Source organism: Ammospiza caudacuta, chromosome 8 (assembly GCF_027887145.1).
Source record: "Ammospiza caudacuta isolate bAmmCau1 chromosome 8, bAmmCau1.pri, whole genome shotgun sequence".
Lineage (NCBI taxonomy): Eukaryota > Metazoa > Chordata > Aves > Passeriformes > Passerellidae > Ammospiza > Ammospiza caudacuta.
Window position 1 is genome coordinate 26,269,562 of NC_080600.1, and position 24,079 is coordinate 26,293,640.

At 37.4% G+C, this 24,079-nt stretch overlaps 1 protein-coding gene across 1 annotated transcript in view; it reads left to right on the forward strand.

Annotated features, from left to right (window-relative positions):
* GRB14 (growth factor receptor bound protein 14) overlaps positions 1 to 24,079 on the forward strand; it is a 58,418-nt gene that overhangs the window by 16,023 nt on the left and 18,316 nt on the right. Inside the window, exons 3-5 of the mRNA XM_058809497.1 lie at positions 16,920 to 17,076; positions 21,513 to 21,634; positions 23,797 to 23,871. Coding sequence (XP_058665480.1) covers positions 16,920 to 17,076; positions 21,513 to 21,634; positions 23,797 to 23,871 — 354 coding nt within the window. The remainder of the gene's footprint in view (positions 1 to 16,919; positions 17,077 to 21,512; positions 21,635 to 23,796; positions 23,872 to 24,079) is intronic.

Here is a 24,079-nt window from a genome sequence, read left to right on the forward strand (position 1 = left end):
AAGGATTACTGGAGTCTGCTTCCACAGGTTTTGCATCAGCCTTAAACACAATGTGCTCTTGCTGACCTGTTCTGGCTAATGCCTTTAGAGTGGATGGCCCATCATGTATTTTGGGAACCAGGGTGACACTGTACAGTGTTTTTCCTTAGCCACTGTACCTTGCCTTTATTTGTTATCTCAATAAAAAGTGTAAGCAGTGCAAAATGATTACATCTGTGTGCACCAGGATTGCCTAGTGTAACTCAATGCGTTGGGGGTATCTGTGAAGTTAAAAATACACACGGAAATGAAGTACAGAAATATGACTCTCTGCTGAGCCAGATATGTTAACTTATGAGAAGTTATTTCAAACAAGTTGTAAGTTATTGGTTAGTTCGATTTATTTTGTAAATGTGGAGATATTTTTCAAAACCTCATTGCTGCATAATGTGATTAACTCATTGTTAATAGACTCTTCTGTTAGTGGCTTTTTAATGTATCAGCATTGTGAAAAATGAAAGTTCACTGAAGGATTGCTACAGTATTAAATGGTTCTCATGAGCAGTTTATGTGGAATGCAGCATATATTTATGGCATTAGTCCTGTGGGTCTAAAGAAGTATATAAACACATAACTTTTATTGATTTGTGATATAAATGGTATTCATTTATATTATTTCATTGTTTGAGTTGGAGGGGCAGCCTGTGAGCATAATTGGGATTGATTGGTAGGGATTAGATTATGCTGCTGTCTCACTAGCATGATAATATACTATTTTTCTGGTATGAAAACTCTAACATTTAGATATGTGCAAGAAGTGCACAGTGTTAACATGGTGTTATCTAAAAATTTGCAATATTTCTGTTACACTTCTCAAAAAATACTCCTTTAAAAATTGTCGTTTAACTTCTCAGCTCTCATCCTCTCAATCTTGTGGTTACTTTCCAGTCCTGTCTTCCTCCCCCTAACACCCTTTAGAGATCAGATCTTGAGTTGTCAGAGTTATTTTATTTTAGTCTGGGTTTTGTTAATTGTATGTAAGGAGAGGAAGGTCTTTGTTCTTGCAGTGTGTAGTTGTGTTAGACTCCTGTGGTATGCACACAGCAGTACTTGGTGCTGTGTGGGAGGGGAGAGGTGTAACTTCACTCAATCTAGCATTCAGAAGGCTGGGAAACTCAGTTTTAACTGTAGTGTATATTTCAGAGGATTGATTTTTATTTTTTTTTTGATGTTGAAAGATAATAATTCTCTGAGAAAATACAAGAGTTTTTTGACAAATTCACAGTAAGATAATTTTCTGCACATTCTCTCTCATTTTTTTTTCATGCTGTTATCAAATTAGCTGCCAACAGTTATTGGCTTTACTTCTCTTTATCTCTGCACTTTGTAAGCCCAAAATAAAATTAATGGAAGCAGTAGGAGGAAGCAGCATAGGGTGTTGCCTTAGGTAGGTAGATATTGGGTTGCACGCTGTTTCAAAAAATTCTTGAAGGCATGTGTCCTCACTGAGGTCTCACTGTGTGCCAAATTTAATAGGCTTATTAAGGCTTGTGATGGTTGTATCTAGGCATGTAGAATTCCTTCTGAAAGTATCTTTTCCCTCTGCAGAAGGAGCTTTCTTATTCCTATAGCAATGCCTTAATTTCTAGAACTAGAATAGTGGAGGAAGAGAAGGTGGGCAGGAAAGAGCCGTGCTGGTGAGGGGTGGCTGACATATGTGCGTGTGTAAATTTGTTTGTGTTTCTCATGGACATTAGAACCTTTGCCTTAAAGTGGTGTAATTTCTACTTTTTGTTGCACTTGAAGGACCTTGAAAAGTAGGATTTTTGCATTAACACTGCGTAGTCAAGAGAAACTTAAGTATTAGCTCATGAAATACTCTTTTAGTGTGTCAGTGATTACAAAGAATTATTTCTTAAATTCATGGAATAGGTAATTGTGTAAGAAGTCTAGTTTAATCACAATACTACAAAAATTGCAAATCTTTATTTTCCCATCTCACAAAAGGTAAAATTTTGCATTGTCAATGTACTTAATCTGTTCTGCCAACTTCTTGAGCACTTAGGTTTTCTCATTTTCATTCAAAATGTCTAATATACTTTGTCCAAAGTTATTTTATACTTTCTGTTTTGATGTCTGATATGAAGTACTTATCACAGTTGATGTGTTTTGTTCTTAAGTAATATATTTTTAACTAAAGCTACTGCGTCTTGTTTAGGTTCCAAGGGGTCTTGTAACACAGATGGCAAAATTACATGCTTAATGAACATGGAGAATTATGTATATTGAGTGCTATCACAACCAGATTTATAGTTTGTATTGACTAGACATATACTTAATCCAAGTCAGAGTAAATGATTTTATCTTTTGTATGGAGAATTTCATACTCTTCTAAAAGTACTTAAAAAATTAGATTTGAAAGGTTATAATGCATTCAAGACATTGTTTTACAGTCAAAGACCGAAAAATTCTTCAATATAAACACAATTCTATTAGATTTGTTACATGGTAAGTAGAAGACTTAGCCACTTGATGTTATATGCAAGGTGTATGAACAGAGACTTGCAGTTTTTTCCCACAACAGCTGTGAACTTCATAACACATTAGGTCAGATGATGTTCAAAAGCTTTGTGTACACAGTCAATATGTATTGCAGATGAATAATTTCCAGCAAGTCTTGAAGAGATTGTATAGTGTCTTTTAATTGAAAGAAATATGACAAAAGGAAGATGTGATTTTAGATTGCTCAGATCTAGGACTGGGCATGAAAATTTCAATATATTCTTGCATCTTTATTCCATCTATTTTTCTGGCCCAAAATCACATGCTGCTTTAATCAACACTTATCCCTCCCCCAAGGAAAAATGGTCACTTAAGCCAAATTGTACTGAGAATTAGTAATTTCTGTCTGCAAGGCTAAGAGCATGAAAGTAATTTTTCAGTTTTGCGTTTGGACCCCTGAGATGAAAGGCCAGTGTGCTAATCCAGGAATTTTACATAAGGCACTTTAAGTGACATGATAATGGTGTCATTAAATGAATACCTTTTATACAATTACTGGATACAGACCAAGCATTCATGTGTGAAACATCTCTTCATAAGGACAGTTTGAAAAATAGTAATTTAAAAATACAAAAACAATGCCAGTGCCCTTTTTGTCTTTCATACAGTAAGAGAAATAAAATAAATACAATAATAAACAATATAATCCAAGACCAGGTTGGATTGGAGCTTTGAGCAATCTGCTCTAGTGGAAGGTCCCCATGGCAGGAGGACTGGAACTAGATGATCTTTAAAGTCCCTTCCAACACAAGTCTGTCTAGGATTTTTTGATTGTACACTACAGTAATGAGATTTTTACTATAATACAATGTAATGTAATGTAAGGGCAGCATCCTGCAAAGTTCTGAAGATAGCTGAGAGGTTTCTTAGAGATGGATGGAGTGGGAGATGGACTTGAGTGGGCTTTAAAGGCTTTTAAAGGCTTAAGCAGCAGTGGTCAGAAAAACTGTGGTGGTTGAGATGAAATTTTTGAATTAAGAGTTTTTGTTTAAAATGGAATATTTTCTTTAATGAATTATTGAGGAATCTGAGAGAAGGTAATGGGGGTAATCACAGGTAAATCATTAGGATGGGTGTGACTGGAAATTCAGTTCAGAATTATGTCTTAGACATAAATTGCTAGGATAAAACATCACGATAGACTACTTCTTTATCTGCAATTTGTTACAAATTGAATAAAGGTTTTGAGCCAGAAAAACAGATCCTCCTCCAGGGAGGGTATTGCAGCACTCATCCCCTTTTTATCATGTCGGCCAAATACATCTAGATCTGAAACTATTCTTGAAAAGAATTTTAGACCAATTTTTTTCCTGTCCTTTGGGATTCTAGTCTCTACAAGCAATCAGATTTTCTAGAGTGTTTTGTACACAAAACCATCAGTGGTCTTGAAATTTAAAATGTAAAGCATTATGCTGCATAGTTGCCATGAAGGGTAGATAGAGATGTATGTGTGTATGTGCCTATGAGAGGGTGAGTATTAAGTGCACTGAGCTTTTTAAAAGTCCTTTAAAATCTCAGTGGTTTAACGCACTTGGCCATTACTTGTCCTTTGTATAGTTTGACAGGGTTTAGTGGTACAATTAACGTTGCACTTTGTCTCCTCTCTGTCTTCAGTTCTTGAACAGATCTTTGATATGTTTTTTTTCAGTTTCTTCTTGCTTTCTTTGAACATCTAACATTCTTCATACAGTAACCAAGGAAATTGGCAGTGTTTAGTGCCCTACTCTGATCATAATCCTCCTCTGTGGGCAGAAATCCTTTGGAAAAAACCCAGTTTTTTCATCAGCTGAAGAAAGTGCTTGGCCATTTTCTAGCTCTAGTACTTTAGTCTCCTCTTGAATAAATTAGGCTTCAAGAAGTCAGAACTTGACCTTCAGACTGTGCTATCTGGCCTTGAAGCGCATCAAGAGCTACTGCTGAATAGCTATTTTTGCTGAAGTAAACCCCATACCGATTATGCTGCATTGCTGTACGTGAAGGGAGAAACTCAACAAACGGCACACAAGGTGTTGGTGTGAACCTTATGCAAAAGATCAAATTTCCCTTACTTTTATGTCTGTTACATGTTACTTTCTACATGCATAAGCAAGTGCCTGAAAAATTAGAAAATTTTCTTTACTTTTGATAAACTGAAGCTACACCACTGAATGCAAAGAAAACTCATCACATTGAACCAAGGAATTATTCATATTTAGACATGCTTTCTTCCTGATTTTCATGCAGTTGCTATAGGTACTGCCCATGCCCCATCTTCCTCACTCCTTGTTTTTCTGCCTGTTGGTCAGGAACAGAGGCAAGACCAGCCCGACAAAACAACAGCTGCCTTAAGGATCTGAAGAAGTTATGACTGTTTAATCATGTATTTGGTTTGCATGGCAAGGTTTTGGTTACAGGGGGAGGGGAGCTCTACGTCGGTGGCTTCCGTGAGAAGCTTCTAAAAAGTTCCCTCTATGTCCAATAGAGGCAATGCCAGCTGGCTCCTAGGCTGACCCCATCATCAGCAGTGGTAGTGCCTCTGGGATCATTTATTTAAGAATGCAAAAAAGGTTGTTGTGCAACCGCAGCAGAAGAAAGAGAGAGAACATGTGAGAGGAACAGCCCTGCAGACACCATGGTCAGTGGAGGAGAGGGAGGAGGTGCTCCAGGCGCTGGAGCAGAGATTCCCCCACAGCTGGTGGTGCTGACATGGTCAGACATCTGTCCCCATGTGGGACCGTGGGGGTGTGCCGACCCACATGCAGACCCTTGGGGGCCCCAAGCCACGGCAGGTGAGTGGCCGAGGCAGGCTGTGACGCCTGTGGAAAGCCCACAATGCACAGGCTGCGGCAGGATCTGTGGGAAGAGCCCGTGCTGGAGCAGGTGCAGTGTGAGGAGTCCTCCCCCTGAGGAGGCAGGACCAGCAGACACAATCTGTGATGTACTGACTGCAACCTGTGTTCCTTGTCCTGCTGCGCCCTGGCAGGGAGGAGGTAGAGAGAATTGGGAGTGAAATTGAACTTGGGGAGAGCGGAGGGGTAGGGAAATGTGTTATAAGATTTAGTTTTATTTGTCATTGCCTTTTTGTGGCTTGATTGATAATAAAACTGGTTTTCCCAAGTTGAGTCTGTTTAGCCTGTGATGGTAATTAGTGAATGATCTCTCCCCATGCTTATCTTGACCCACAAGCTTTTTGCTATATTTTCTCTCTTCTGTCCAGCTGAAGAGAGAAGTGAGAGTGGCTTTGGTGGGCACCAGGTGTCTAGACAATGTCAACCCACCACAGATCAAAATGCCTCAACTGATAGAATTCTGTGGTAACGCTGTAAAGTTTAGCCCAGTTCCAGTCTGTCTGTCTCTTACATTGGTAGTGACTTTCTAAAATTTCAGTTTTGAAGTTGTCCATATTCAGTTGCTTTCAACCCTTTATTTATGTTTACATTATTTCAAGGCAACCAGTTTTTCACAGTTTAAAGTAGTTGTATAAGAACAGATTTACTCTGCTGCAGTACAGTTTATAATGGGTGCCTTGGGAACGGTACAAAGCAAAGCGAGTCAAACTTGAAGTTGCACTTTCCAAGAATACGCATCCATGTTCTTCACTCAGAGTTGTTAGGCTCTTGGCATGTATTGCATATTTCATCATAGTTCTCATATTTCATCTCCTTTTTTGCCAGATCCAAATGGCTTGGACTGCTGACCAATATCTTCACCAAAACTCATGCTTGTGCATCAAAAATGATAACTTGGAGAGACATCTTTGATTCCTTTCTCTCCCATTTTTTGCACATCCCTGCAGTTGCTACTTCTTGCAACTGGTGTTTTTGCAGATAGTTTTTGTTTGGCACCACTAAAATTCATATAAAGGACTGAGACCTGGGAAGAGGTGTTCAGTTTACACCCTTAATGCTTTTCCTTTATTTTCTACTAGAATCCTCTCCCCCCACACACACTATTCTTTAGTGCATTGTGATTTCTTCACAGTCCTTTGATCACTCTTGTTGCCTATTGTATAATTTCTACTGACAACCTTTGCCCTAATGTAGTGTTGTGCTTTTTTTTTTTTTAGGCCACTTGAGCTGCTTTTCTGAGCTAGTCAATCCTGTTCTCCAAGAGGTTAGCAATTAAATGATATCTAGACTGAATAGCAATTGGAGCCCTCAGCTTTTCTTGTATTGGCCTGAAAGCCAGGCTTCAATAGCTCATCATGCCCATCAGCTGCATATGCAAGTCCTCAATGTTGTTATTTTTCCTTTGGTCCTGTTGATTGTAACTTGTTGGATTGGTGTCTGTCACTGTCTTTTTGGGTATCTGTTTGACAAGACTTGTAGGATGATCATAACAGAAATAAAATGCATATATTTATGGTAATATGAACATGGCTTGTGTGTGGGCAAGCAAAGCAGCAGCCAGACAACCCAGCAGACCTCTGAATGTAGCGTATCACAACAAGCGCAGAGATGGGAAATGTGCTGCTGGCTTCTGTTCTCCTGTGGGACTGAAGACTGCTCAGTCTATGTATCTCATTTTCATTTTAGAGCAAATGATTAGAGGTAAACATAATCAAAATAGACTAAATTTATGAAATGATCACCCCCTTTTAACTACATCACCTACTTACCTTCCTTTTCACTTGGTTCCCTTGTTTTACTCTGCTGCACGTGGTGACTATTACACTTTTGCCAACAGTTACAGGAGCTGGTTTCCATGCCCAGATGCCCTTCGTCTTTTTTTCTGTTCCTTTATGGGTTTGGATTTGCCAACAAAACCTGCTGACAAATCTGTAATAACACAATAGTGTATAGTTGAAGGTTTTACATGGTTTGAGTAGACTTAATACATTTACTGCAGGATTTAAGCTTTATTTGGATTTTATGCTTTGGCCAGGGGGAACATTGCTATGTGAATAAAAAAAATGTTCAGAAGTGCTGAGAAATAAAATTTTCTGTCAGAATACCTATCCCACAACAGTTAAACCTTGCTCTTACATTCCACTGATGGCTAGAAACAGATACCCAGAGATGACAGTACTGGACTCGAAGTCTGACCCAGCAAAACAAGTTTTTTTGTCATATACCAAGTGGCAAAATATTTCAGCATTGTAAAGCAACCATTTATTACAGTAGGTTACTCTACATGGCCTTTGTCATATTTGGTCTGGACGTTCCTTGTACCACACCAGAAATACAGAGAAAATTTTCAGACTGTATCTTTAGCTAAAAATCTAAACTTTGCTTTGTCTTTGAGTCTACATGATTTTCTCCTCTATATATTCTATATATTCAGGGGAATACACAGCTGATATAGTTGATAATAAAGGCATTCTTCTCTTTTAAGCTGTGTTACAGTTCAAGCCAAAGCTTCTGTTTAAAATGGCCAAAGTGAAAGAGAGTTTTAAGAAAAAAATATGTTCTCCTTTTTCTTTTCCTTATTTAAAAAATCTATTTCAGGACTGCTGCAAAGGAAATAGGAAGCTAATTGGTCTCTTAACAGTGTTATTCAGAGACTTGGTCTTTCTCAGCTTTGCAAGAGATCTGCTCTACTGAGAAACCAGCAACATGGTGTGAAAAACCTGGTAGAAACAATAGGTACTTCTTTTTATAGCTGGTATCTCTTCAGAAACATAGACTGCAGCCAGAACGCGGCAGTAACAGATTTGCTTTCTCTTGTGCTGGAACACAGCATTCTATTTATCTCTGACAAGCGAAGGATATGTTGGACAAACTGCACTATTAAATACAGAAAGCCTCATTTAAATAATGTTAGTGCCTTGACATAAATAGGGACAAGCTATACAAACATGAGGCTGATAACATTTTGCCCTCATCTTCATTGTACACAGAATACAAAAACCACATATTTTAGTGGCTTCATATTTAAATTTATTTTTTCCTGTGTCTTCAGACATGACTATTTTCTGTTCATTTTCTGTTTGACAAACTTTTTTTTTTAATAAATGAAATACTAAAGTGCCTTCTTAAGTCAGATACTTTGAATCCTCCAGTATGATTGTTCCATCTCTCTTTTTAAGTCCAGTTAGTCTAACTAGATGTTTTCCATCTGTCTATGCTAAGTGCATTCTATTTATTGCTTTTGTATGTAGTAAAATGTAAACCTGCATATTACTATTAAATATATAGAATCTGTTTAAAGCTAGGACTTTGCAGGCAGTGTGGAAACAAGGGACTGAAGATAGTAATTCCATAAGTTTACTAATAAGGCTAATATGCTGATCAGCTCCACTAAATTAACTTTTCATGAAGAAAACTTCATGTGAACATACACTTTTATTCACCTGAATAATCAAGTTTGGTCTGAATATTAATCTCTTTCAGTCAAGCAACAAGATTTTTGAACCTTTGTCAGAAAAGGCTTGTTTTGAGGGTAAAAACTCTTAGCTATTACCGAGGGGATTTTTGTACCTTGCTGGATTTTATAGCAATCTTCTGTGGATTTCATGAGAAATAATAAGGAAGATCTGAGTGAAAGTAATGGGTCCTAAAGCATGTACATTTAGCCTGAACAACTGAGCTGTGTTAGGAGGACTGTATGAACTGAACTCTATGAAGGAGCATTGTGATTCCAGCGCAAGAAGTGGTGATGCTTGGCTTAAGGGAGAATAACCTATGTACATTTACTCAGTGGTTGGATTACGTTATGGTCTCAGCTGAGTTTTCAAATTACTTTCCCTTGTATATAGAATTTTACCCAAGTTTCATGGAAATTTAACCTTTAATTAATTTATTTTTAGTGGCTAGGAAGATGTAAAACTCTCTTGCTTTCCTGATCATCCACATATTGTGATTAGATTAATTGAAAAGCCATGCATTCTGTGCACTGGAGTTGAGAGGGAACCTATGCTGGATTAGCTGTCTTTGAGTGGTAGTCTTAAGAGGACAGGAATAGGGAGCCATTTACCTTTCCCTGCACCAAGAAGTTTTACAAATAGCCTTGTGCCAGGTGTTAATGTATAAGGTTAGCATTAATACTATTATAATGAAAAATAACTACGACTTATTTTTATTGTGTCTAGTAAAACATGGTTCTTCCATTCTGATTTAGAGGGTTAATATGAGTAAGAGTCTGAAATTACTTGACTATAGATGGCTATTCTAAAAATGAACTGTGTATTGCAAGCTTACCTTTATTCTGTGGTCTATTTCTTCATAACTGTTTAATTTTTATTACAGCTCTTTTTTTGAAGGACCTGGGAAAAGTTATTGATACCAGTCAGTGTAAACTGCATTACCCCTCTGAGATTTTTCAGAATTATGATGGTTACTCTAAATCGCTTCAGGAATTGCTATGAACAAGATGGAAAAACGTTTTCATAAATGTAAGAGTAGGTTTTCTTCCAGGAAGAGACAGATTTAGGTAATGTTAGTAGATTCTTTCTTAGCTGCCTGGTGGTAGGCACTGGTGGTAGGCACTGGTGACTCACGAATTTGCAACACGATACCCAAAGTTAATCTGCTGCAGTAGCCCTTGGGCTTTTCCACTTTTTCAGATCTGAGCAGAACTTTATACTCACAGCCGATGAAGTGATAGATGGAGCCTGAGCCTCCCTTTCCACTGCTGCTAGGATAGGCTGAGGTTTGCCATTTAAATGCTAGACTGTATAACCTCCTGTTAACTATTTGCCTTTTTATTTCCAGTTTATTTCCATTTTAAACAGACAATTTTATTTCACCTATAAAGACTAGATCTGGGAACCTGTTCCATATCTATTGTGAATAATTAATGCAGATAAATGATTTAGCTTCTCTGTGGTGTGTTTATCTTGTATAAGTGCTCCTTCAACAGCTTAATCATTTGGCAAGTCTGCTAATTTTCTTTCATTTCTGATGTTCCATGGAAGTGTATTATTTGAATTTTTTGCTGATAATATTTAAATTTCCTCACGACTTTCTAGTTCTTTGCACACATCTTAACAGTTGTATTTGAAGTATCTTTCACTGGCTTTGTTTGGAATCTCCATAGTTTGAAAAAGATTTTTGGTGAGGTAGATTAAGTTGGGACTCCCAATTTAAGCAAATAGTTTGATCTATCCCTACCTTTCCTTATAAATAATGTGCATTCTTTTTAAGGAGTTTATTGTGGGTTTTACTTCTGTAGATTCCTTTGTATTTCTCACTCCTGCTTTGGTCCTTTGTGGTAATGGCTGTTGATGGTGATAAATCTTTCACTTTTAATCTATTTATTACTGCCATTCCTACTTACAGGATGTTGTACTTCACAGTGTTGCTGTTGCTATTTAATTCTTCAATTATTGTAGTTTTTTGGGCCAAGTGGCATTTAATTATCATATAGTTTATAAGAATCTCACTTTCTGCTCTAAAAGTAGTTGTATTATGAGTTAACTTTCCAACATGTGGCAGTGGCTTTTTCTAGACTTTGCCTTTTTGTTCACTTTTATGCAGGGAAATGGAATCTTCTGTAACTATTTTATTACTATCTTTAACTACATTTTGTTTCTGTTGACCAATATTGTAAAATTGAATGCATCAAATTCAGGATTAAGTAATGATATTTGTATTTTAACTTCCCTGTTGTGTCTTTCAAACTCTGTTTCTCTTCAGTTTTACTGACATTGTCTTTGCCATGATTGCATGTCATATTGTCCTCATTCTGCCATTTTTTCCAGTATTATGATGTGATTGTCATAACCTTTGTTTGAAAGAACTTTGCTGGTATATTTTTACGCATAGCCTATTATAATTTGGAGATCTGCATAATTTAACCTCCCTTTTTATAATACAACATATTTACACATCTAAAGCAGCAGTCAAGTGAGGAGGTATAAGTGCTCTACCAATCTTAATGAGTTCAGTCTGTTACCTTGCTGTACAGAAACAGATTTCACTTCCCCTGCCTCATGTTGTTAAAAGCAAAACTGAGGGACTAATGCTGCCTTGCCCAAAGTCAGGTGGCAAGTATGTCTTTTGAAAGCAAGAATTGCCATTTGAAAGTAAGAATTGGACCTTTTTGCCTGTACGTAATAGAAAGTATTTTTTGTTACTTCTTTGCAATGCTATTCAGTTTCTGTTTTTGGTGTAATTCCTGGGATGGTCATGGGTGGTTGGATTAGGCAGGCATGGAGTTTGTACTGGGATTCTGAAGTAGGGGAGTGGCTCTGTGAGCTGCATCATACAGACAGTTGCCATAGTGCCATAGTAAATACATTGCCACAGAAGAATAGTACAGAAAATAAGTAAAAATTGTTTTAATTGATAAAATATGCATACTTTTAACATGAAATTTAACAAGTTTTAAAATACTTTCTAGAAGAGTATTTAGGTCTAAAAAAAATTTATTGTTTTGAGGCAAGAAAATTTTTAATTACCAGAGAAATTGACCTTGTCTGTCATCTTACATTGGAATAAAGGCTGCAAATTAACATTGTTTTTGCTCTTTAAAATGTCATTTTTAAAAAAGGTTAAATGATGGGAAAAGTATGAGGTCCTTCTAGGTTGTGGAAGGAGAGGTAGACCAATTTTCCTAGATTTGCTCTTCCTTTGCACTTTGGTTTCATTGCAAGACAGAAAATAGAAGCTGTGTTCCTTCTGCCTCTTGAAGCTATACTGTGTTCCAAATGAGAAGTCAAGATGTGTACAATTAGACATTGTATGCACCTTGTTTTAATGACAGATGTAAATTTCTGGAAACTGCTTGAATCCTTTTGGCCTGGAAATTTTCCCTTTGGGGGAACTGTTGGAAGCTGACATTTTAACTGTAGATGGGGATATTTGAACGGAAAGTCTTGCATTCAGAGCTGATAAAGAACACAGTAAACTTTACTAACATGCTATTTGTTTCTAACAACAGTTGTGACTTAACTTCTTAAATATTTTTATGAATGCAGAATTTAGCTGACTCTTACTAAACCAAGACAGGCTGTTGCTAGAAGTCATAAACCAGTTCAAAATGCTAGAAGTTTCCAAGCACCTCCATTGTAGTTAAAATACACTCCAAATTCCTCTACCCTTTGCCAATATCAATAAGCAAAAAATTTTGTCTAGCAGGCAGAAGGGTTGGGAGTTGGAGAACAAATGCTGCAGGCAAAAAGCCTGATTGTTTAACTATAGAGAGGGGTTAGCAGAGTATCAGGCCAGCATTTCAGGAGAAGTATGACACCCTGGGAGTGTAAGAATTTTCAAAGCCTGGTTTTGAATACAATAATTCTGCATTTAACAAAAATGTGACAGAAATTATAATGTAATTACAAAAATGTGCAGTTTTTTATTTGGGGGAAAGGGGGTAATAATTTTAGAAATCATAAGCTAAATTTAGGGGCTTTTATCTTTATAAATAAACGTGGCCCTTTTTTTTTTTAAAGGTGCTGACTACCCACTGTGTCAATGGTTATACAGAAGCATTAAGAATCATATAAATGTCAGGTCATATTGGTGTAGGCACCTAAATATGGAATCTGTGTGGTATTGGTTCTTTTTCTGTGGGTTTCTACCTGGCTTTTTTCACACGTTAGGACTTTGGTTTGAAATTTTAAATTCCTCAGTGCAGGGCATATGTTTGTGCTGTTTCTGCAGATTGGAACTTCCGAAACAGATGGCATGAAGATTCTGAAGAATCAGACTTGGACACCATCTCTTAAAAGTCTATGAACACTTTATTTAATTATTGTAGTGGAGATGACGGTTGAGTGGGGAAGAAGACTCGGGGGAGTAGAGTCCAGCTTTGCTTCTATTGCTCCTCCCTCCTCCCACACTGCTTACCTTATGTGCTCTTTTACTTATTCTTTTATACAATTGCTGATTTTTTGCTTCTTCTGGTTACTTTTTAGTGTAAAAACTAGGGTCTTCTTTCTATTTTCCTTTATTAAATATTTGATTGTATTTTTTACCATTTATTTTACATTCTGAGTTAATTTGATTAGTGAAATATGAAAAATAATATATTTCATTTTGAAGCAACATTTCTTATAATAATAATTTTTGGAGGGATAAAGATGCATTGCACATAATTCTGGGATCTTGGCTGATTTTTAATATATTGAAAATCTGAAAGAGAACATGTAGGAATGCTGTACCTCCTTGCCTGCTCCCATAGGCAGTGAAAATGATTAATGCTTGTCATGCTGAGCTTGGTGTTTTCCTCTTCTAGGAAAATCTTGGAGCTGCTTATTTCTTACTTCCAGTGACTTAAATAGAAGCTATTGAGGTGTTTCTTTTTCTAGCCTTGGGAAGAACTAAAATCTCCTTGTATTTATAAACTAGACCGGAAAGAAGATTTCAGTGCTGCTGAGGCAAGTTTTTCTGCCTAGTAATAGGTATAGTCAAGGGAAGTGAAACAGCTTGCTTTGCTTTGGAGCAAAGTTTGAGAGTGTAGGGTATGAAAACTGTAATGAGAGCTTGGTCTCAATTAGCAGCTCTTTTCTTGTGTACTACTTCTCAGACAAATTTTTCAGGGGAAAAAAAAATGGAAGAAAGTGGAGATGACTGGCCAGTCAAATACATGGTGAGAGCCACAATAAAAGTGGAGGTATCACTCAAGCTTACTCATTTCTGTAGGAAGTCAGCATAGCTGCATCTTTAGCATAACTCTGCCACCCTTTAATTCTCAAAGCATCCTCTACTTCTAGGAAGAGAAATATTGCAACATATTTCCAAGGAAAAATGGCATTTGGAATTTATCTTTTTTCATCTGATCCACTCCTCTTGGATTAAGTACATTCCTAGCAATCTTACAGGAGACTTTCTTCAAACACAACACTAAGTGCATACTGAGCAATTTCTAATTAAAAAAACCCTCAAAGATCACTCTAAGTGATGAGATTTACACCAATTCGTTAAGCAAAATGTGTGACAGAAGTTGATGAGTATCTATTAGGTGACTCTTGTCTCCTGCTGCATCTGAATCTCTTGCAAGGAAAAGAAAAAGGTCACCGTATTTGTGTTTTGTAAGGTACCCCATCATAGCTGTGAGCTGGGGTGATGGGTTCTCCTAGACTTGAGCAGGATTTATTTCCCTATACTGAGAGAACTGAGTGAGAATACTCACAGAGAATATAAACTGGGTTTTTTCTCATTGTTTTTTTTGTTGTGTTGTTTTGTTTTGCTTTAGCTGAGCTCCAGTAGTCCAAGGCCACCTCCAAGGCTTCCCACTCCCTGAGCTGAATGGCCACAGGCGGCTCATTATCATGACTTGTGTTGCTGTCTCCAGCATTTTAAAAACTCTTTTTCTGTTTCTCTGGCAATAAGAGTGAAGTCATCTGCACTGCGACTCTTAACCCTTTTAAAAAGAATTTCTGTTAAAATATCCGTCAAGAGCCTCAGCATGGGCTGTACGTGCTCTTGCTGTAAAATAAGCATATCACTGAACTTGATGAGTGCCTGGGGAAAACTGCAGTTGCTGCTCTGTGCCATAGAGTCCCTAGCCAGCATGCTCATGTGGATTCCCACCCTGGCTTTCTTGCAAGAATATTAGGAAACAGAATAGAATATTTCAGCTGGAAGGGACTTAGAACAATTGTCAATACTTGGAAAGTTACTTCAATTCTTACCTTTGCTTTCACCTTCTCCACTGTCTCTCTCCTTTCTGGCATTTCAGCCTGTAAAATCCTTTAGGTTCAGCCTGACATAGACTTGCTGGACAGACTAATGAAGCTGTCTGTGACCTTCAGTGCTGCCCACAGTAGGACCTATTTTAAGGTGATGGGAGGCTGTTTCCTCCAGTCACCCCTACAGCCCTCCATCCCATTACAGTGCGCCCTGCCAGACACATCTTTTGATTTCATCTTTGAATCATTGTAAATATTGCAGGAATTTAAATAATTCATGCTGGTTTATCCTGAATAGCCAAACATGATTTCTGTGTGCCTGGAGTAGGACTTTGTGTGTGTGGAGCCAGGCTCTGCTGCAAGCAGGGTGCATTGCTGCTGGTCTCCTTTGCTTAGCAGTGGGAACACTGCCAAAGCAGAGATGTCTTACAAAACCAACCACAGCCATCCCCCATGGCTGCTTTGGCAGTATTAAATTCAGTAGCAATGTGGTCTTTTTGGCTTTTGGATTAAATGGAAATACTGGGCTTAGGCCTGTGGAAACATTGGATCTTCTTTCTCTAAGGGCTTCTATTTCCCTTGAGAGTCTCAGCTTTGAGGTGGTTGATTCATGTGTAGGGAGAGGGTTTTCAGCACTTTAGGGCATGAATTTCATGTTTGCCACATCCTGAAGACTGGTGTTATGGCAAGGGTGGCTGAATGTTGTGTGGGACTCTTGACCTGTCAACATTGATTAGGTGCAATATTAAAGCAAATTATCGTGGGCTTCATACTCATTTAATGTGCAGGGCCAAAGTTTGGAACCAAACTTCTATATCTCTTTAGTTCCACAGAAAAAAATGGGTTTTTGTAGAGGAGTAAGGCCATCAGTGTGCTTTAAAATCTGAGTGTGATTTACAAAGGGAGTCCTTTTTCCTTGATCTGATGTTTGGAAAACATGAGTGAATGAACCTGTCTTTTTAAAAATTATTTTTGGATTTTTTCTGTTAGTGGGAAGATGCAGGTGGTAGGAGATACAGTTGGAGTTTCCTGCTCACTTTCCTACCAACTTCAGCACAAACCAGAGAGGGAGCTGCCTTGACAAGTTAGGGCACAATACATTGCTGCTTGTTTATTAGATGCTTGAAACGAGCGTGCATTCGGTAAGGCAGCGGTTAGGAATGACTGACAGTAACAGGCTTGTTTGTCTTTAAAGTGAGAACTTGTATCTTGCTGTTTAATGAGGGATTTACAATGGTATTTAGGTTTTGCGCATAAATTTCAGGAGAGTTTTGTCTTGCTTTCTCATGAATATGGATAAATTCAATAAACTGAGAGGAGTATTTTGTCAGTTAAAAGCATCTTGGGCACCCTTTAAACTGAGGATGTGTGTGCAAGAATTCCAGTTCTTGCTTGTCAAAATTTGAAGCCACTCTGTAACATCTCCTGTTTTACTCTCTACAGAACTGTGAGCTGTGAGCATCTTGAGTCTGATTGCCATTCTCTGAACTAACTCCTTTATCAAATCCTTCTACAGTTCTGCAGTCAGAGAATTCTTGATTTTCACTGTTAATGCTGTGTGGTTTCTTTTTCAGCTTATTAAGAATGTACAGTTTCACGGCATTTATTTATCTCTCCATTAATGTTTTTTTAAGGTAATGTACCAGTCTGGCCAGTGTCCTGTGGTAAGGGATATCCAGTGGCCAAATTTAGTTGGGGAATATTCTTTGCTTGGCTGTTCTGTTCTCAATGATGCTATTGCACTAGAGAGGAATGGCTGCCTTTCATGTTGCACTCTGTGTGTGTGGGTTCTTGTCTCAGTCACAGAACTGAGAGAGCAACATACATGGAGTAACTGAAGCAAAGATTAAACTTATGGATATTTTAGAGATTTTATTTATTGCAGGTAATCAAAGTGTATAGTGAAGATGATACTAGCAGAGCTTTGGAAGTACCAAGTGATATAACAGCCAGGGATGTGTGTCAGCTCTTGATATTGAAGAACCACTATGTTGATGACCACAGCTGGACTCTCTTTGAACAACTTACCCACACAGGTTTAGGTAAGACTAATAACATATAATGAAATGATGGTAAATAAGGTGCCTGGTTTTCATTTTCATACATGGAAGTACAATTCTAATAGAAAGGCTTGGAAGCAATATGATGGGAAGTTTCTTCTGATTTTTTTATTTTTGGGGTTGTTGCTTCTGATTGTTTTTGAAAGCATAGGTATAAACTAGATTTTTTTCATGGTATATTTGCTTCACACTGATTGATCTGCATCTGTAAGAACAATTTGGAAGACACTAAAAGTTAAAGTTCTCACTGCAAATTCTTCCTTGCTCTACCTTGTTTTTATCAGGCAGTTCTTTCTCTCTTACAGGTGGTATTTTCTGCTTATCTCTAAAAAGACTTGGGTTATTTTCATTGGAAATAAAATCCTGTTTGTTCCTAACACACCTGAGTGAAATATCTGACATCAGGGACTGAAAGAGGTTACACAGTGCTATTTTATCTTTACTATAGGATTTGGTTTTCAGAAATAATATCAGAATGGGCTGTCAGTATTTTCCTTCACTACATTCACTTTGGCTAGATTTATGGTGAACTCTGGGACAACGCTACTGCAAAAGGAAAACAAAACCATTCCTCCAAACTTCCACATAGGACCAGTGAACTGCATTGAAGCAATACCATGTGTAGTATTTTAAGTTGCTGGTAACAAGATGTTCTGAAATTCTTTCACTTTTTCAGTGTTTCTCTAGTGTAGTAAAACTTCTCTTTTTCTATTATACGGTTCAAAATGTGTAATCTGTGGTTTCAAATGATAACATCTGATCTCTGTTCCTTTTTGAAGTGTATAGTTGTATTTTTGCAGTATAAAAAACATAAAGCAAATTAATTGTAGGGAGAAAGGGAATGTTTGCAGAGATGAAAAAAATGCAGAATACAGGAAAGACTTTCCTTAGGAAGAGAGGAGTTTAGAAGCCCACTGCTAGAAAGTAATAGAACTGAATCTCAAGTTAGACAATCTTACTTGCTTTTACAGCACGGTGTTTCAGTACTGTGTTGTGTATGCTTTTGATAGGAAATTATGTTAGAAAAAATCTACTAGAAGACAAATGCCAAAGAAATATGGTTATAATTTCACATCACTCAAAATTTCCATGTTATTCTTGAACTTTGGCACTGTACTAGAGCTAAAAAAGGTAGTACTTCTGCAACTTCAAGGGCAGTTCCATCTGCTAGTGCAAAGTGTGGCTTGAAAAAGAGGATGTTCTGGATGCCTTCCTGCATTCTAAAATACATAGAAAACTCCATGGAGTTCTTAATTCTCAAAAGAGACTGTGCTGGTACCTGGTAACTCCAGTGCTGTTGATTTAAAAAAAAAATATACACACCAGGAACAAAAATCAAACACCCCCACAAACATTCTCCCTGGCCACTCTCTCCTTCAACCCTCCCCACCCCCCTAAATATTTAAATATGGCTAAAAACTATTGTTAGAGTCCCTTTCTTCCTCTGGATGTATCTAGGGAATCCAGCCTTGTGCATTTATTGAAAATAAACTTGACTGTGCATCTCTGACTCAGTTATGTTTATCAGCTGTAATTTGAGGATGAACTACAAAAGCTAAAACTGTTTTCTGCCCTTTTATACTCCTTTATCCTATGAAGGCAGACACAAGCGTTTTTCAAATTTCTTTTCATGCTTTGTAAAATTTCAAAGATATTTGTAACCTTTTGCACTGAATGTATCAGCTGTAAGATGCTTCCAACTCAGAGGAAGGTCAGAGTTAAATCTGGGTCGAGGTTGAAAATGACTGCTATTGAAGAAGAGGTAGCAAAATGGCTTTAGAAAACAGTGCTGTATAAACAGCAGAAGTGTTTTCTGTTTCCTGTAGTGTAGCTGGTGTTCAAGTAGTGTTGTAACTATTGAAGAAGATGCCTTTGAGCAACCATGCCAGAACAATAGTGGCACTGTTTCTCCAGCTTTCTGTATTTGCACAGTACACTTTTTGACAAGTAGTGTGTTTTCTTCAATCTGGAGGATTTCTTGGAAGATTTCAATATCATATAATTAGTGAAATTGATTTTCCTAATATTCTGATATTCTTGAAATTGCTGAAGACCTTCATTCACCATGCAGTGTTATAATTGCTCCAGCTGCTTTCAGTGTAATTCTAGAAAAAGGTGAATGCTTAATTTTAAAAGTAAAATGATTTCCTAGATTATGAGGTTGGCAATTCAATATTACTGGCCAAGGAAAGGAACAATTTGAGATATCCCCTATGTATTTTTAGAGTACTGAACAATAATGGAGTTATTTTAATGATGCTGATTTAGATTTGGTTTTGTTAGAAAGAGTTAACATATTCATCTTGACTTGCTTTAAGTATATTCTTAAGCATTGGAAGAGTAGTTTGAACAAATACTTTTTAAATGATGAGTTAGTTTGGGATTGTTTTCTGTTAGTGCTGTATGTTTTATCCATGTAAATTTGGAAAGTCTTTTTCATCTCATAAGTTAGGGGAATTGGTATTGAAAGGAGAAGTGCTGTGGGCAAATGTGTGTGTCTGTGTAAACCCCAGGATTACGTGGATTAATAATTCATCCATCAGTTAGTGAACATTTTCTTTAAAATCTAACAGCTGTCTGAATACTCTTGAATTAGATATAATTGCATGAATCTTAATGAGCTGAGCACAATGTTCTACTTTTAATCAAGACAGACATTAATTACATTGCTGGATTGTGCCTTCATTGCTGTGTGGAGGTATCTGCTGAGAAAGTTTAAAAAGGAAAAAATCCCAACAAAACTCCCACCTAGGGCAAAGCATAAACCCACAGTCTCTATATTTCACTTTTCACAAACATATGTGCCCTTGGGTGCAGAGCTCTATTGTTGAACACCAAGGATGGTTGTGTCCTCACTGCTGCTGCCTTGGCAGCCAGGAAGCTCAGCTTTCCTCCCCACCTCCCAAGTGTTGCAGTAGCAGGGGTTCTACTTCAAATATCTGAAGTTCAGCAATTCCTGCAGCTCTATTAATCAATATATTTCAGACTTGTGTTTTTCTGGTATGTGTTCTTTTAACTTGAATGGTTTTCACAATGTCTAAGATCATTGAAAGCAGCTGAAGTGTGCCTAAATTTGGATGATGCCATGTCATCCCTAGCACCGAGTACCTTGGTGCTGTGAGTCCCATACATCCGCTGCAGTTCCCCTGAGCAGGGCAGGCTCTGAAAACAGAACAATTTTCCATAACTGCTCTCCTTTGTAAGGGAAGTACTATCTTCATCCAGAAATTTTTCCTTGTATGGTGAGAAATTTTTCTGCTGGCTGTAAACAGATTTCTGTTTGCTTCTGCAGCTGAACACACATTTTCTAGGCCTCCTCTTTGAGTAGAGGGCAGTGCCTTGGCCAGGCACATCAGTATCCTTCAGTCTCATTTTGATTTCACTCTGCATTCTTTCAGGTAGTCTGTGAAGGCTGGGAAGGTTCATAAAGCACTACCTGTGATGTAGTGCTGAGCAATGTCTTTCTATTTTTTATTTAGTTTAATTTTTTTCCCAACTGGGTGGCTGGAGAAGAGGTTTTTGAAATTTGTTCTATCATGTACTCCAATTTTAAATCTTTCATGTGCATTAAATACTTCCGTAATTAAGGAGGCTGTTGTGGACTGTAGCAGGTGCTCCTCATGTTAGAGACAGCAGTAATAAAGAGATGACAGAAAGGGAGGTAGAAACTCTCCAGTCTAGTTGGAAGACAAAAATGATTTACCTAAACAGAAAGGCAGGTTTTTCATGTCGGCATTTAAGGATTTGATTACAGGGCTGTGTTTTTGGAGGGCACTCAGTGTTTCAGTTCCTTCAAAGAAGTAAGTTTACTCAGTTATAAAATATTTTTTCTGTGACACCTTAAAAATAAAGAAATATCAGCACCTTTACCCATCTTTTGGGGTGATGCACAATGTCATATTTTTCTACCAAGAAGTAAGTCTTGAGGAAATGGTGTTTTCTTAAATGTCACAATGCCAAGCATTTAAGAGTTTTAAATGTCATCTCAGAGGAGCACTTTCTCTCTATAAAACTGAAGGAAAAAAATGCTGGTTTTAACTCAGAGCTTCAGTTCTTTGCCCTTGCATCTGAAGAATGTGTTTTGGAATAGAACAACCTATACAAGATTTCAAAATGCTTACTTTTCTTTCACTATTTTGGGGTATTTTTTGTATTCTGAATTTCTTTATGGTTTTATTTGCTTCATTTAATCTGATTACAAAGTGAGATTTTCATACAGCATCTTTAATCTCTGTCTTTTTGGATCAAAAATTGGGTGAAATTTTTAAAATTCAATGAAGGGCAAGTTAAATGCAATGGAAGTTTAACTTCACTTCTCTTTATCTGTAGATCATGAGAGTTCTTTGGCTTCTGCTTGTCATGAGCTTGATATGTGCTTTTGCATTTTCTTTAATATTTTTTGTTGTGTTTTCTTATAGGAAGAGCTATAGAAGACCATGAATTAGTGATGGAAGTCCAGTCAAATTGGGTAATGGAAGAGGAAACCAAACTGTATTTTAGAAAAAATTATGCAAAGTATGAGTTTTTTAAAAATCCACTGGTAAGTCCTAAAACTTTATCTGTGAAGTTCCTGCAGTTACTGTTTCTAAAAGTCTTTTTTCGTGCACACAGATAGTCAGAGTTTAAATTTTTTAGTGTAGCAGGAGTTAAAAGGAATAATCAAGAGGGAATATGTGAAATACAGCAATGTATTGTAGTGCATGTGATCATTGGCTGGTCCCTTTCTTGCAGTTGTCAAACAGCCATGTTCATTTTTTATGTTTGGGAGTGATGAGAGCAGTGATTGGGTTTAATTGTATTGAAATTTGCACACGGATGTAAAACAAAATTAAATTTTTGCAACTCACTGAACTTTTCATCAAGTGACAACATAATATAAAATGAAGCACTGTGAGGAGGGGCACCTGTAGCAAAGATGATTTTATTGTTGAAGTGAAAATTGAATGTTCTGGCCCAGCACTGCCAAATTGCAGCTTCTCCCAGCTGTAGCTAAGTGACAACTGACACAAAAGGCCATGAGCAGCCATAACCTACTAGGGGTAAGTGAAAGTGAAGCCAAAGTTAGTATACATAAGGAATGGAAAGAGAGCAGAGATACCCTGTAACTCAGGGATGTTGCCAAAGGTTAATGCTGCTGATTCAGACCTTGGCTGATGGCAAAGGCCAGGGAAGCAGTCCTGGCTCAGCAGAAGGAACTCACCATCTGGTTGCTCCATGGTGTATTTGGACAACTCCTAATGCTGTCTCTTATAAAACCAGCTTGTTTCAGATGTTTTTGGGAGAAATAGCAGAAATAAAGGGAGAAATAGCAGAACTGCGTGAGGGCTTAAAAGATAAAAAGTGAAAGGGAACTCAGATTATCTATGCAAAATATAAAAAGGTAAATATAAAGATAACAAGAAGTAGAAGAGTTTTGGGAATTATTTTGTTTGATTGAACTGTGTGTCTCTGGACCAATCATGATAGATTTGTCCCAGATATGGAGATATCACTATATCAGTGAAAAATTTTTCATCTTGAGATGGTCTGCAGTTAGTAAAGAGGCTTTCACAAAATCACAGAATGGGTCAGCCTCCCTTCTCAAGCAGAGTCATCCCAGAGCACATGACGCAGGATTGCATCCAGAGGGTTCTTGAATATCTCCATTGAGAGAGATTCCACAACCTTTCTTGGCAATCTGTTCCAGTAAAGAACTTCTTCACTATGTGCCATCATCCACATAGTAAAGAAGCTCTTCCTCATATTCAGGGGGGACTTTGTATGCATCAGTTTCTGTCGGTTGCCTCCAAAAATTAAGTTTATGTATTGTTTACCCAGTGAGTGGAGCTGCAGCTACAGCAGCTTCAGCAGCTATAGCTAAGCAGAGTTCTGCTGGGTGTTCTGGTCCCAGCTGCAGCAAGAATGTTTTATCACAATGAGTTAATATGAATTAACCCTACCAGAAGTTCAATTTCATTAAAAATGGAAATTGCTGGACATTGGGTGGCTAAGGGAATATTAACTTCAAATTTGTCCAGGCCTTGAGAGAACATTATTTGTGATGGTCAAACCCTTGTGTGGTTTATATCTGCATGACTGTATTGAACACCCCAGCTGCAGGTCTGTCCCATAAATTATCCCTTGAGCTTTCCTTGATAATGAAAGTGGCATTTTAGTTGTAGGCTTTTAACCCCATCATGTTAATGTAGTCTGATTTTTTTTTTGTTAATTTGTACAATACATAAAATAGAAGATTTAAAAAAAAGAGAGAACTCTTTCTGTGTTAGTGGAAGATATTCCAAAATATTTTACTGGGTTTCTAGTGTAATGAAAACAATAGAGAACAATACACTTTTCAGCATGTTGGTGTACAACCTCCTTACTTTGTAGCATATTGACTCCCCAGGCAAATCTTGTATGTCAACAGCAATAGAAATTACTGCTAGAAAAACAACACTAAGGGCCAAATATTGCAATGTGATTTGCACTGGTGTCTGAAACCCTGTTCCAGAGACTATTGATGTTTTCTCAAAATTCTGTGTTTTTCAGCAAATAATATATAGCATGTGCCAAATTTTGGGATGATATTAAGGTAAGCTTAAATTATTGGATCAGGGAATCTTCAGTGTCTTGTGCTGCACTGAGAACTTAAATTGCACATGCAATAGAGAAAGTTTTGTATTTATTTCTACAGAACTTTGATACAAGTTCTTGTTGTTACAGAGCTTTTTTCCAGATCATATGATATCTTTTCCAAGTGAGACCAATGCAGCTCTAAGCCACTCTGGGATATTACAGGTATGTAATCCTTGAATGAAGATGAACCAGCGCAGCTCATAATTTCCCATTATCTGTGCTGTGTGAGCATAGTTCTTTATTGCTGTTGGATCTGTTGCTAGGTTTTGAATAACTCCAGACGTGGTTTATAACTTTTTTCCTCAAGAGATAAGAAACAATGTGTCCCTTCCTAGCAGCTTTTATATGTCCACACTTGGTAACTTGGATG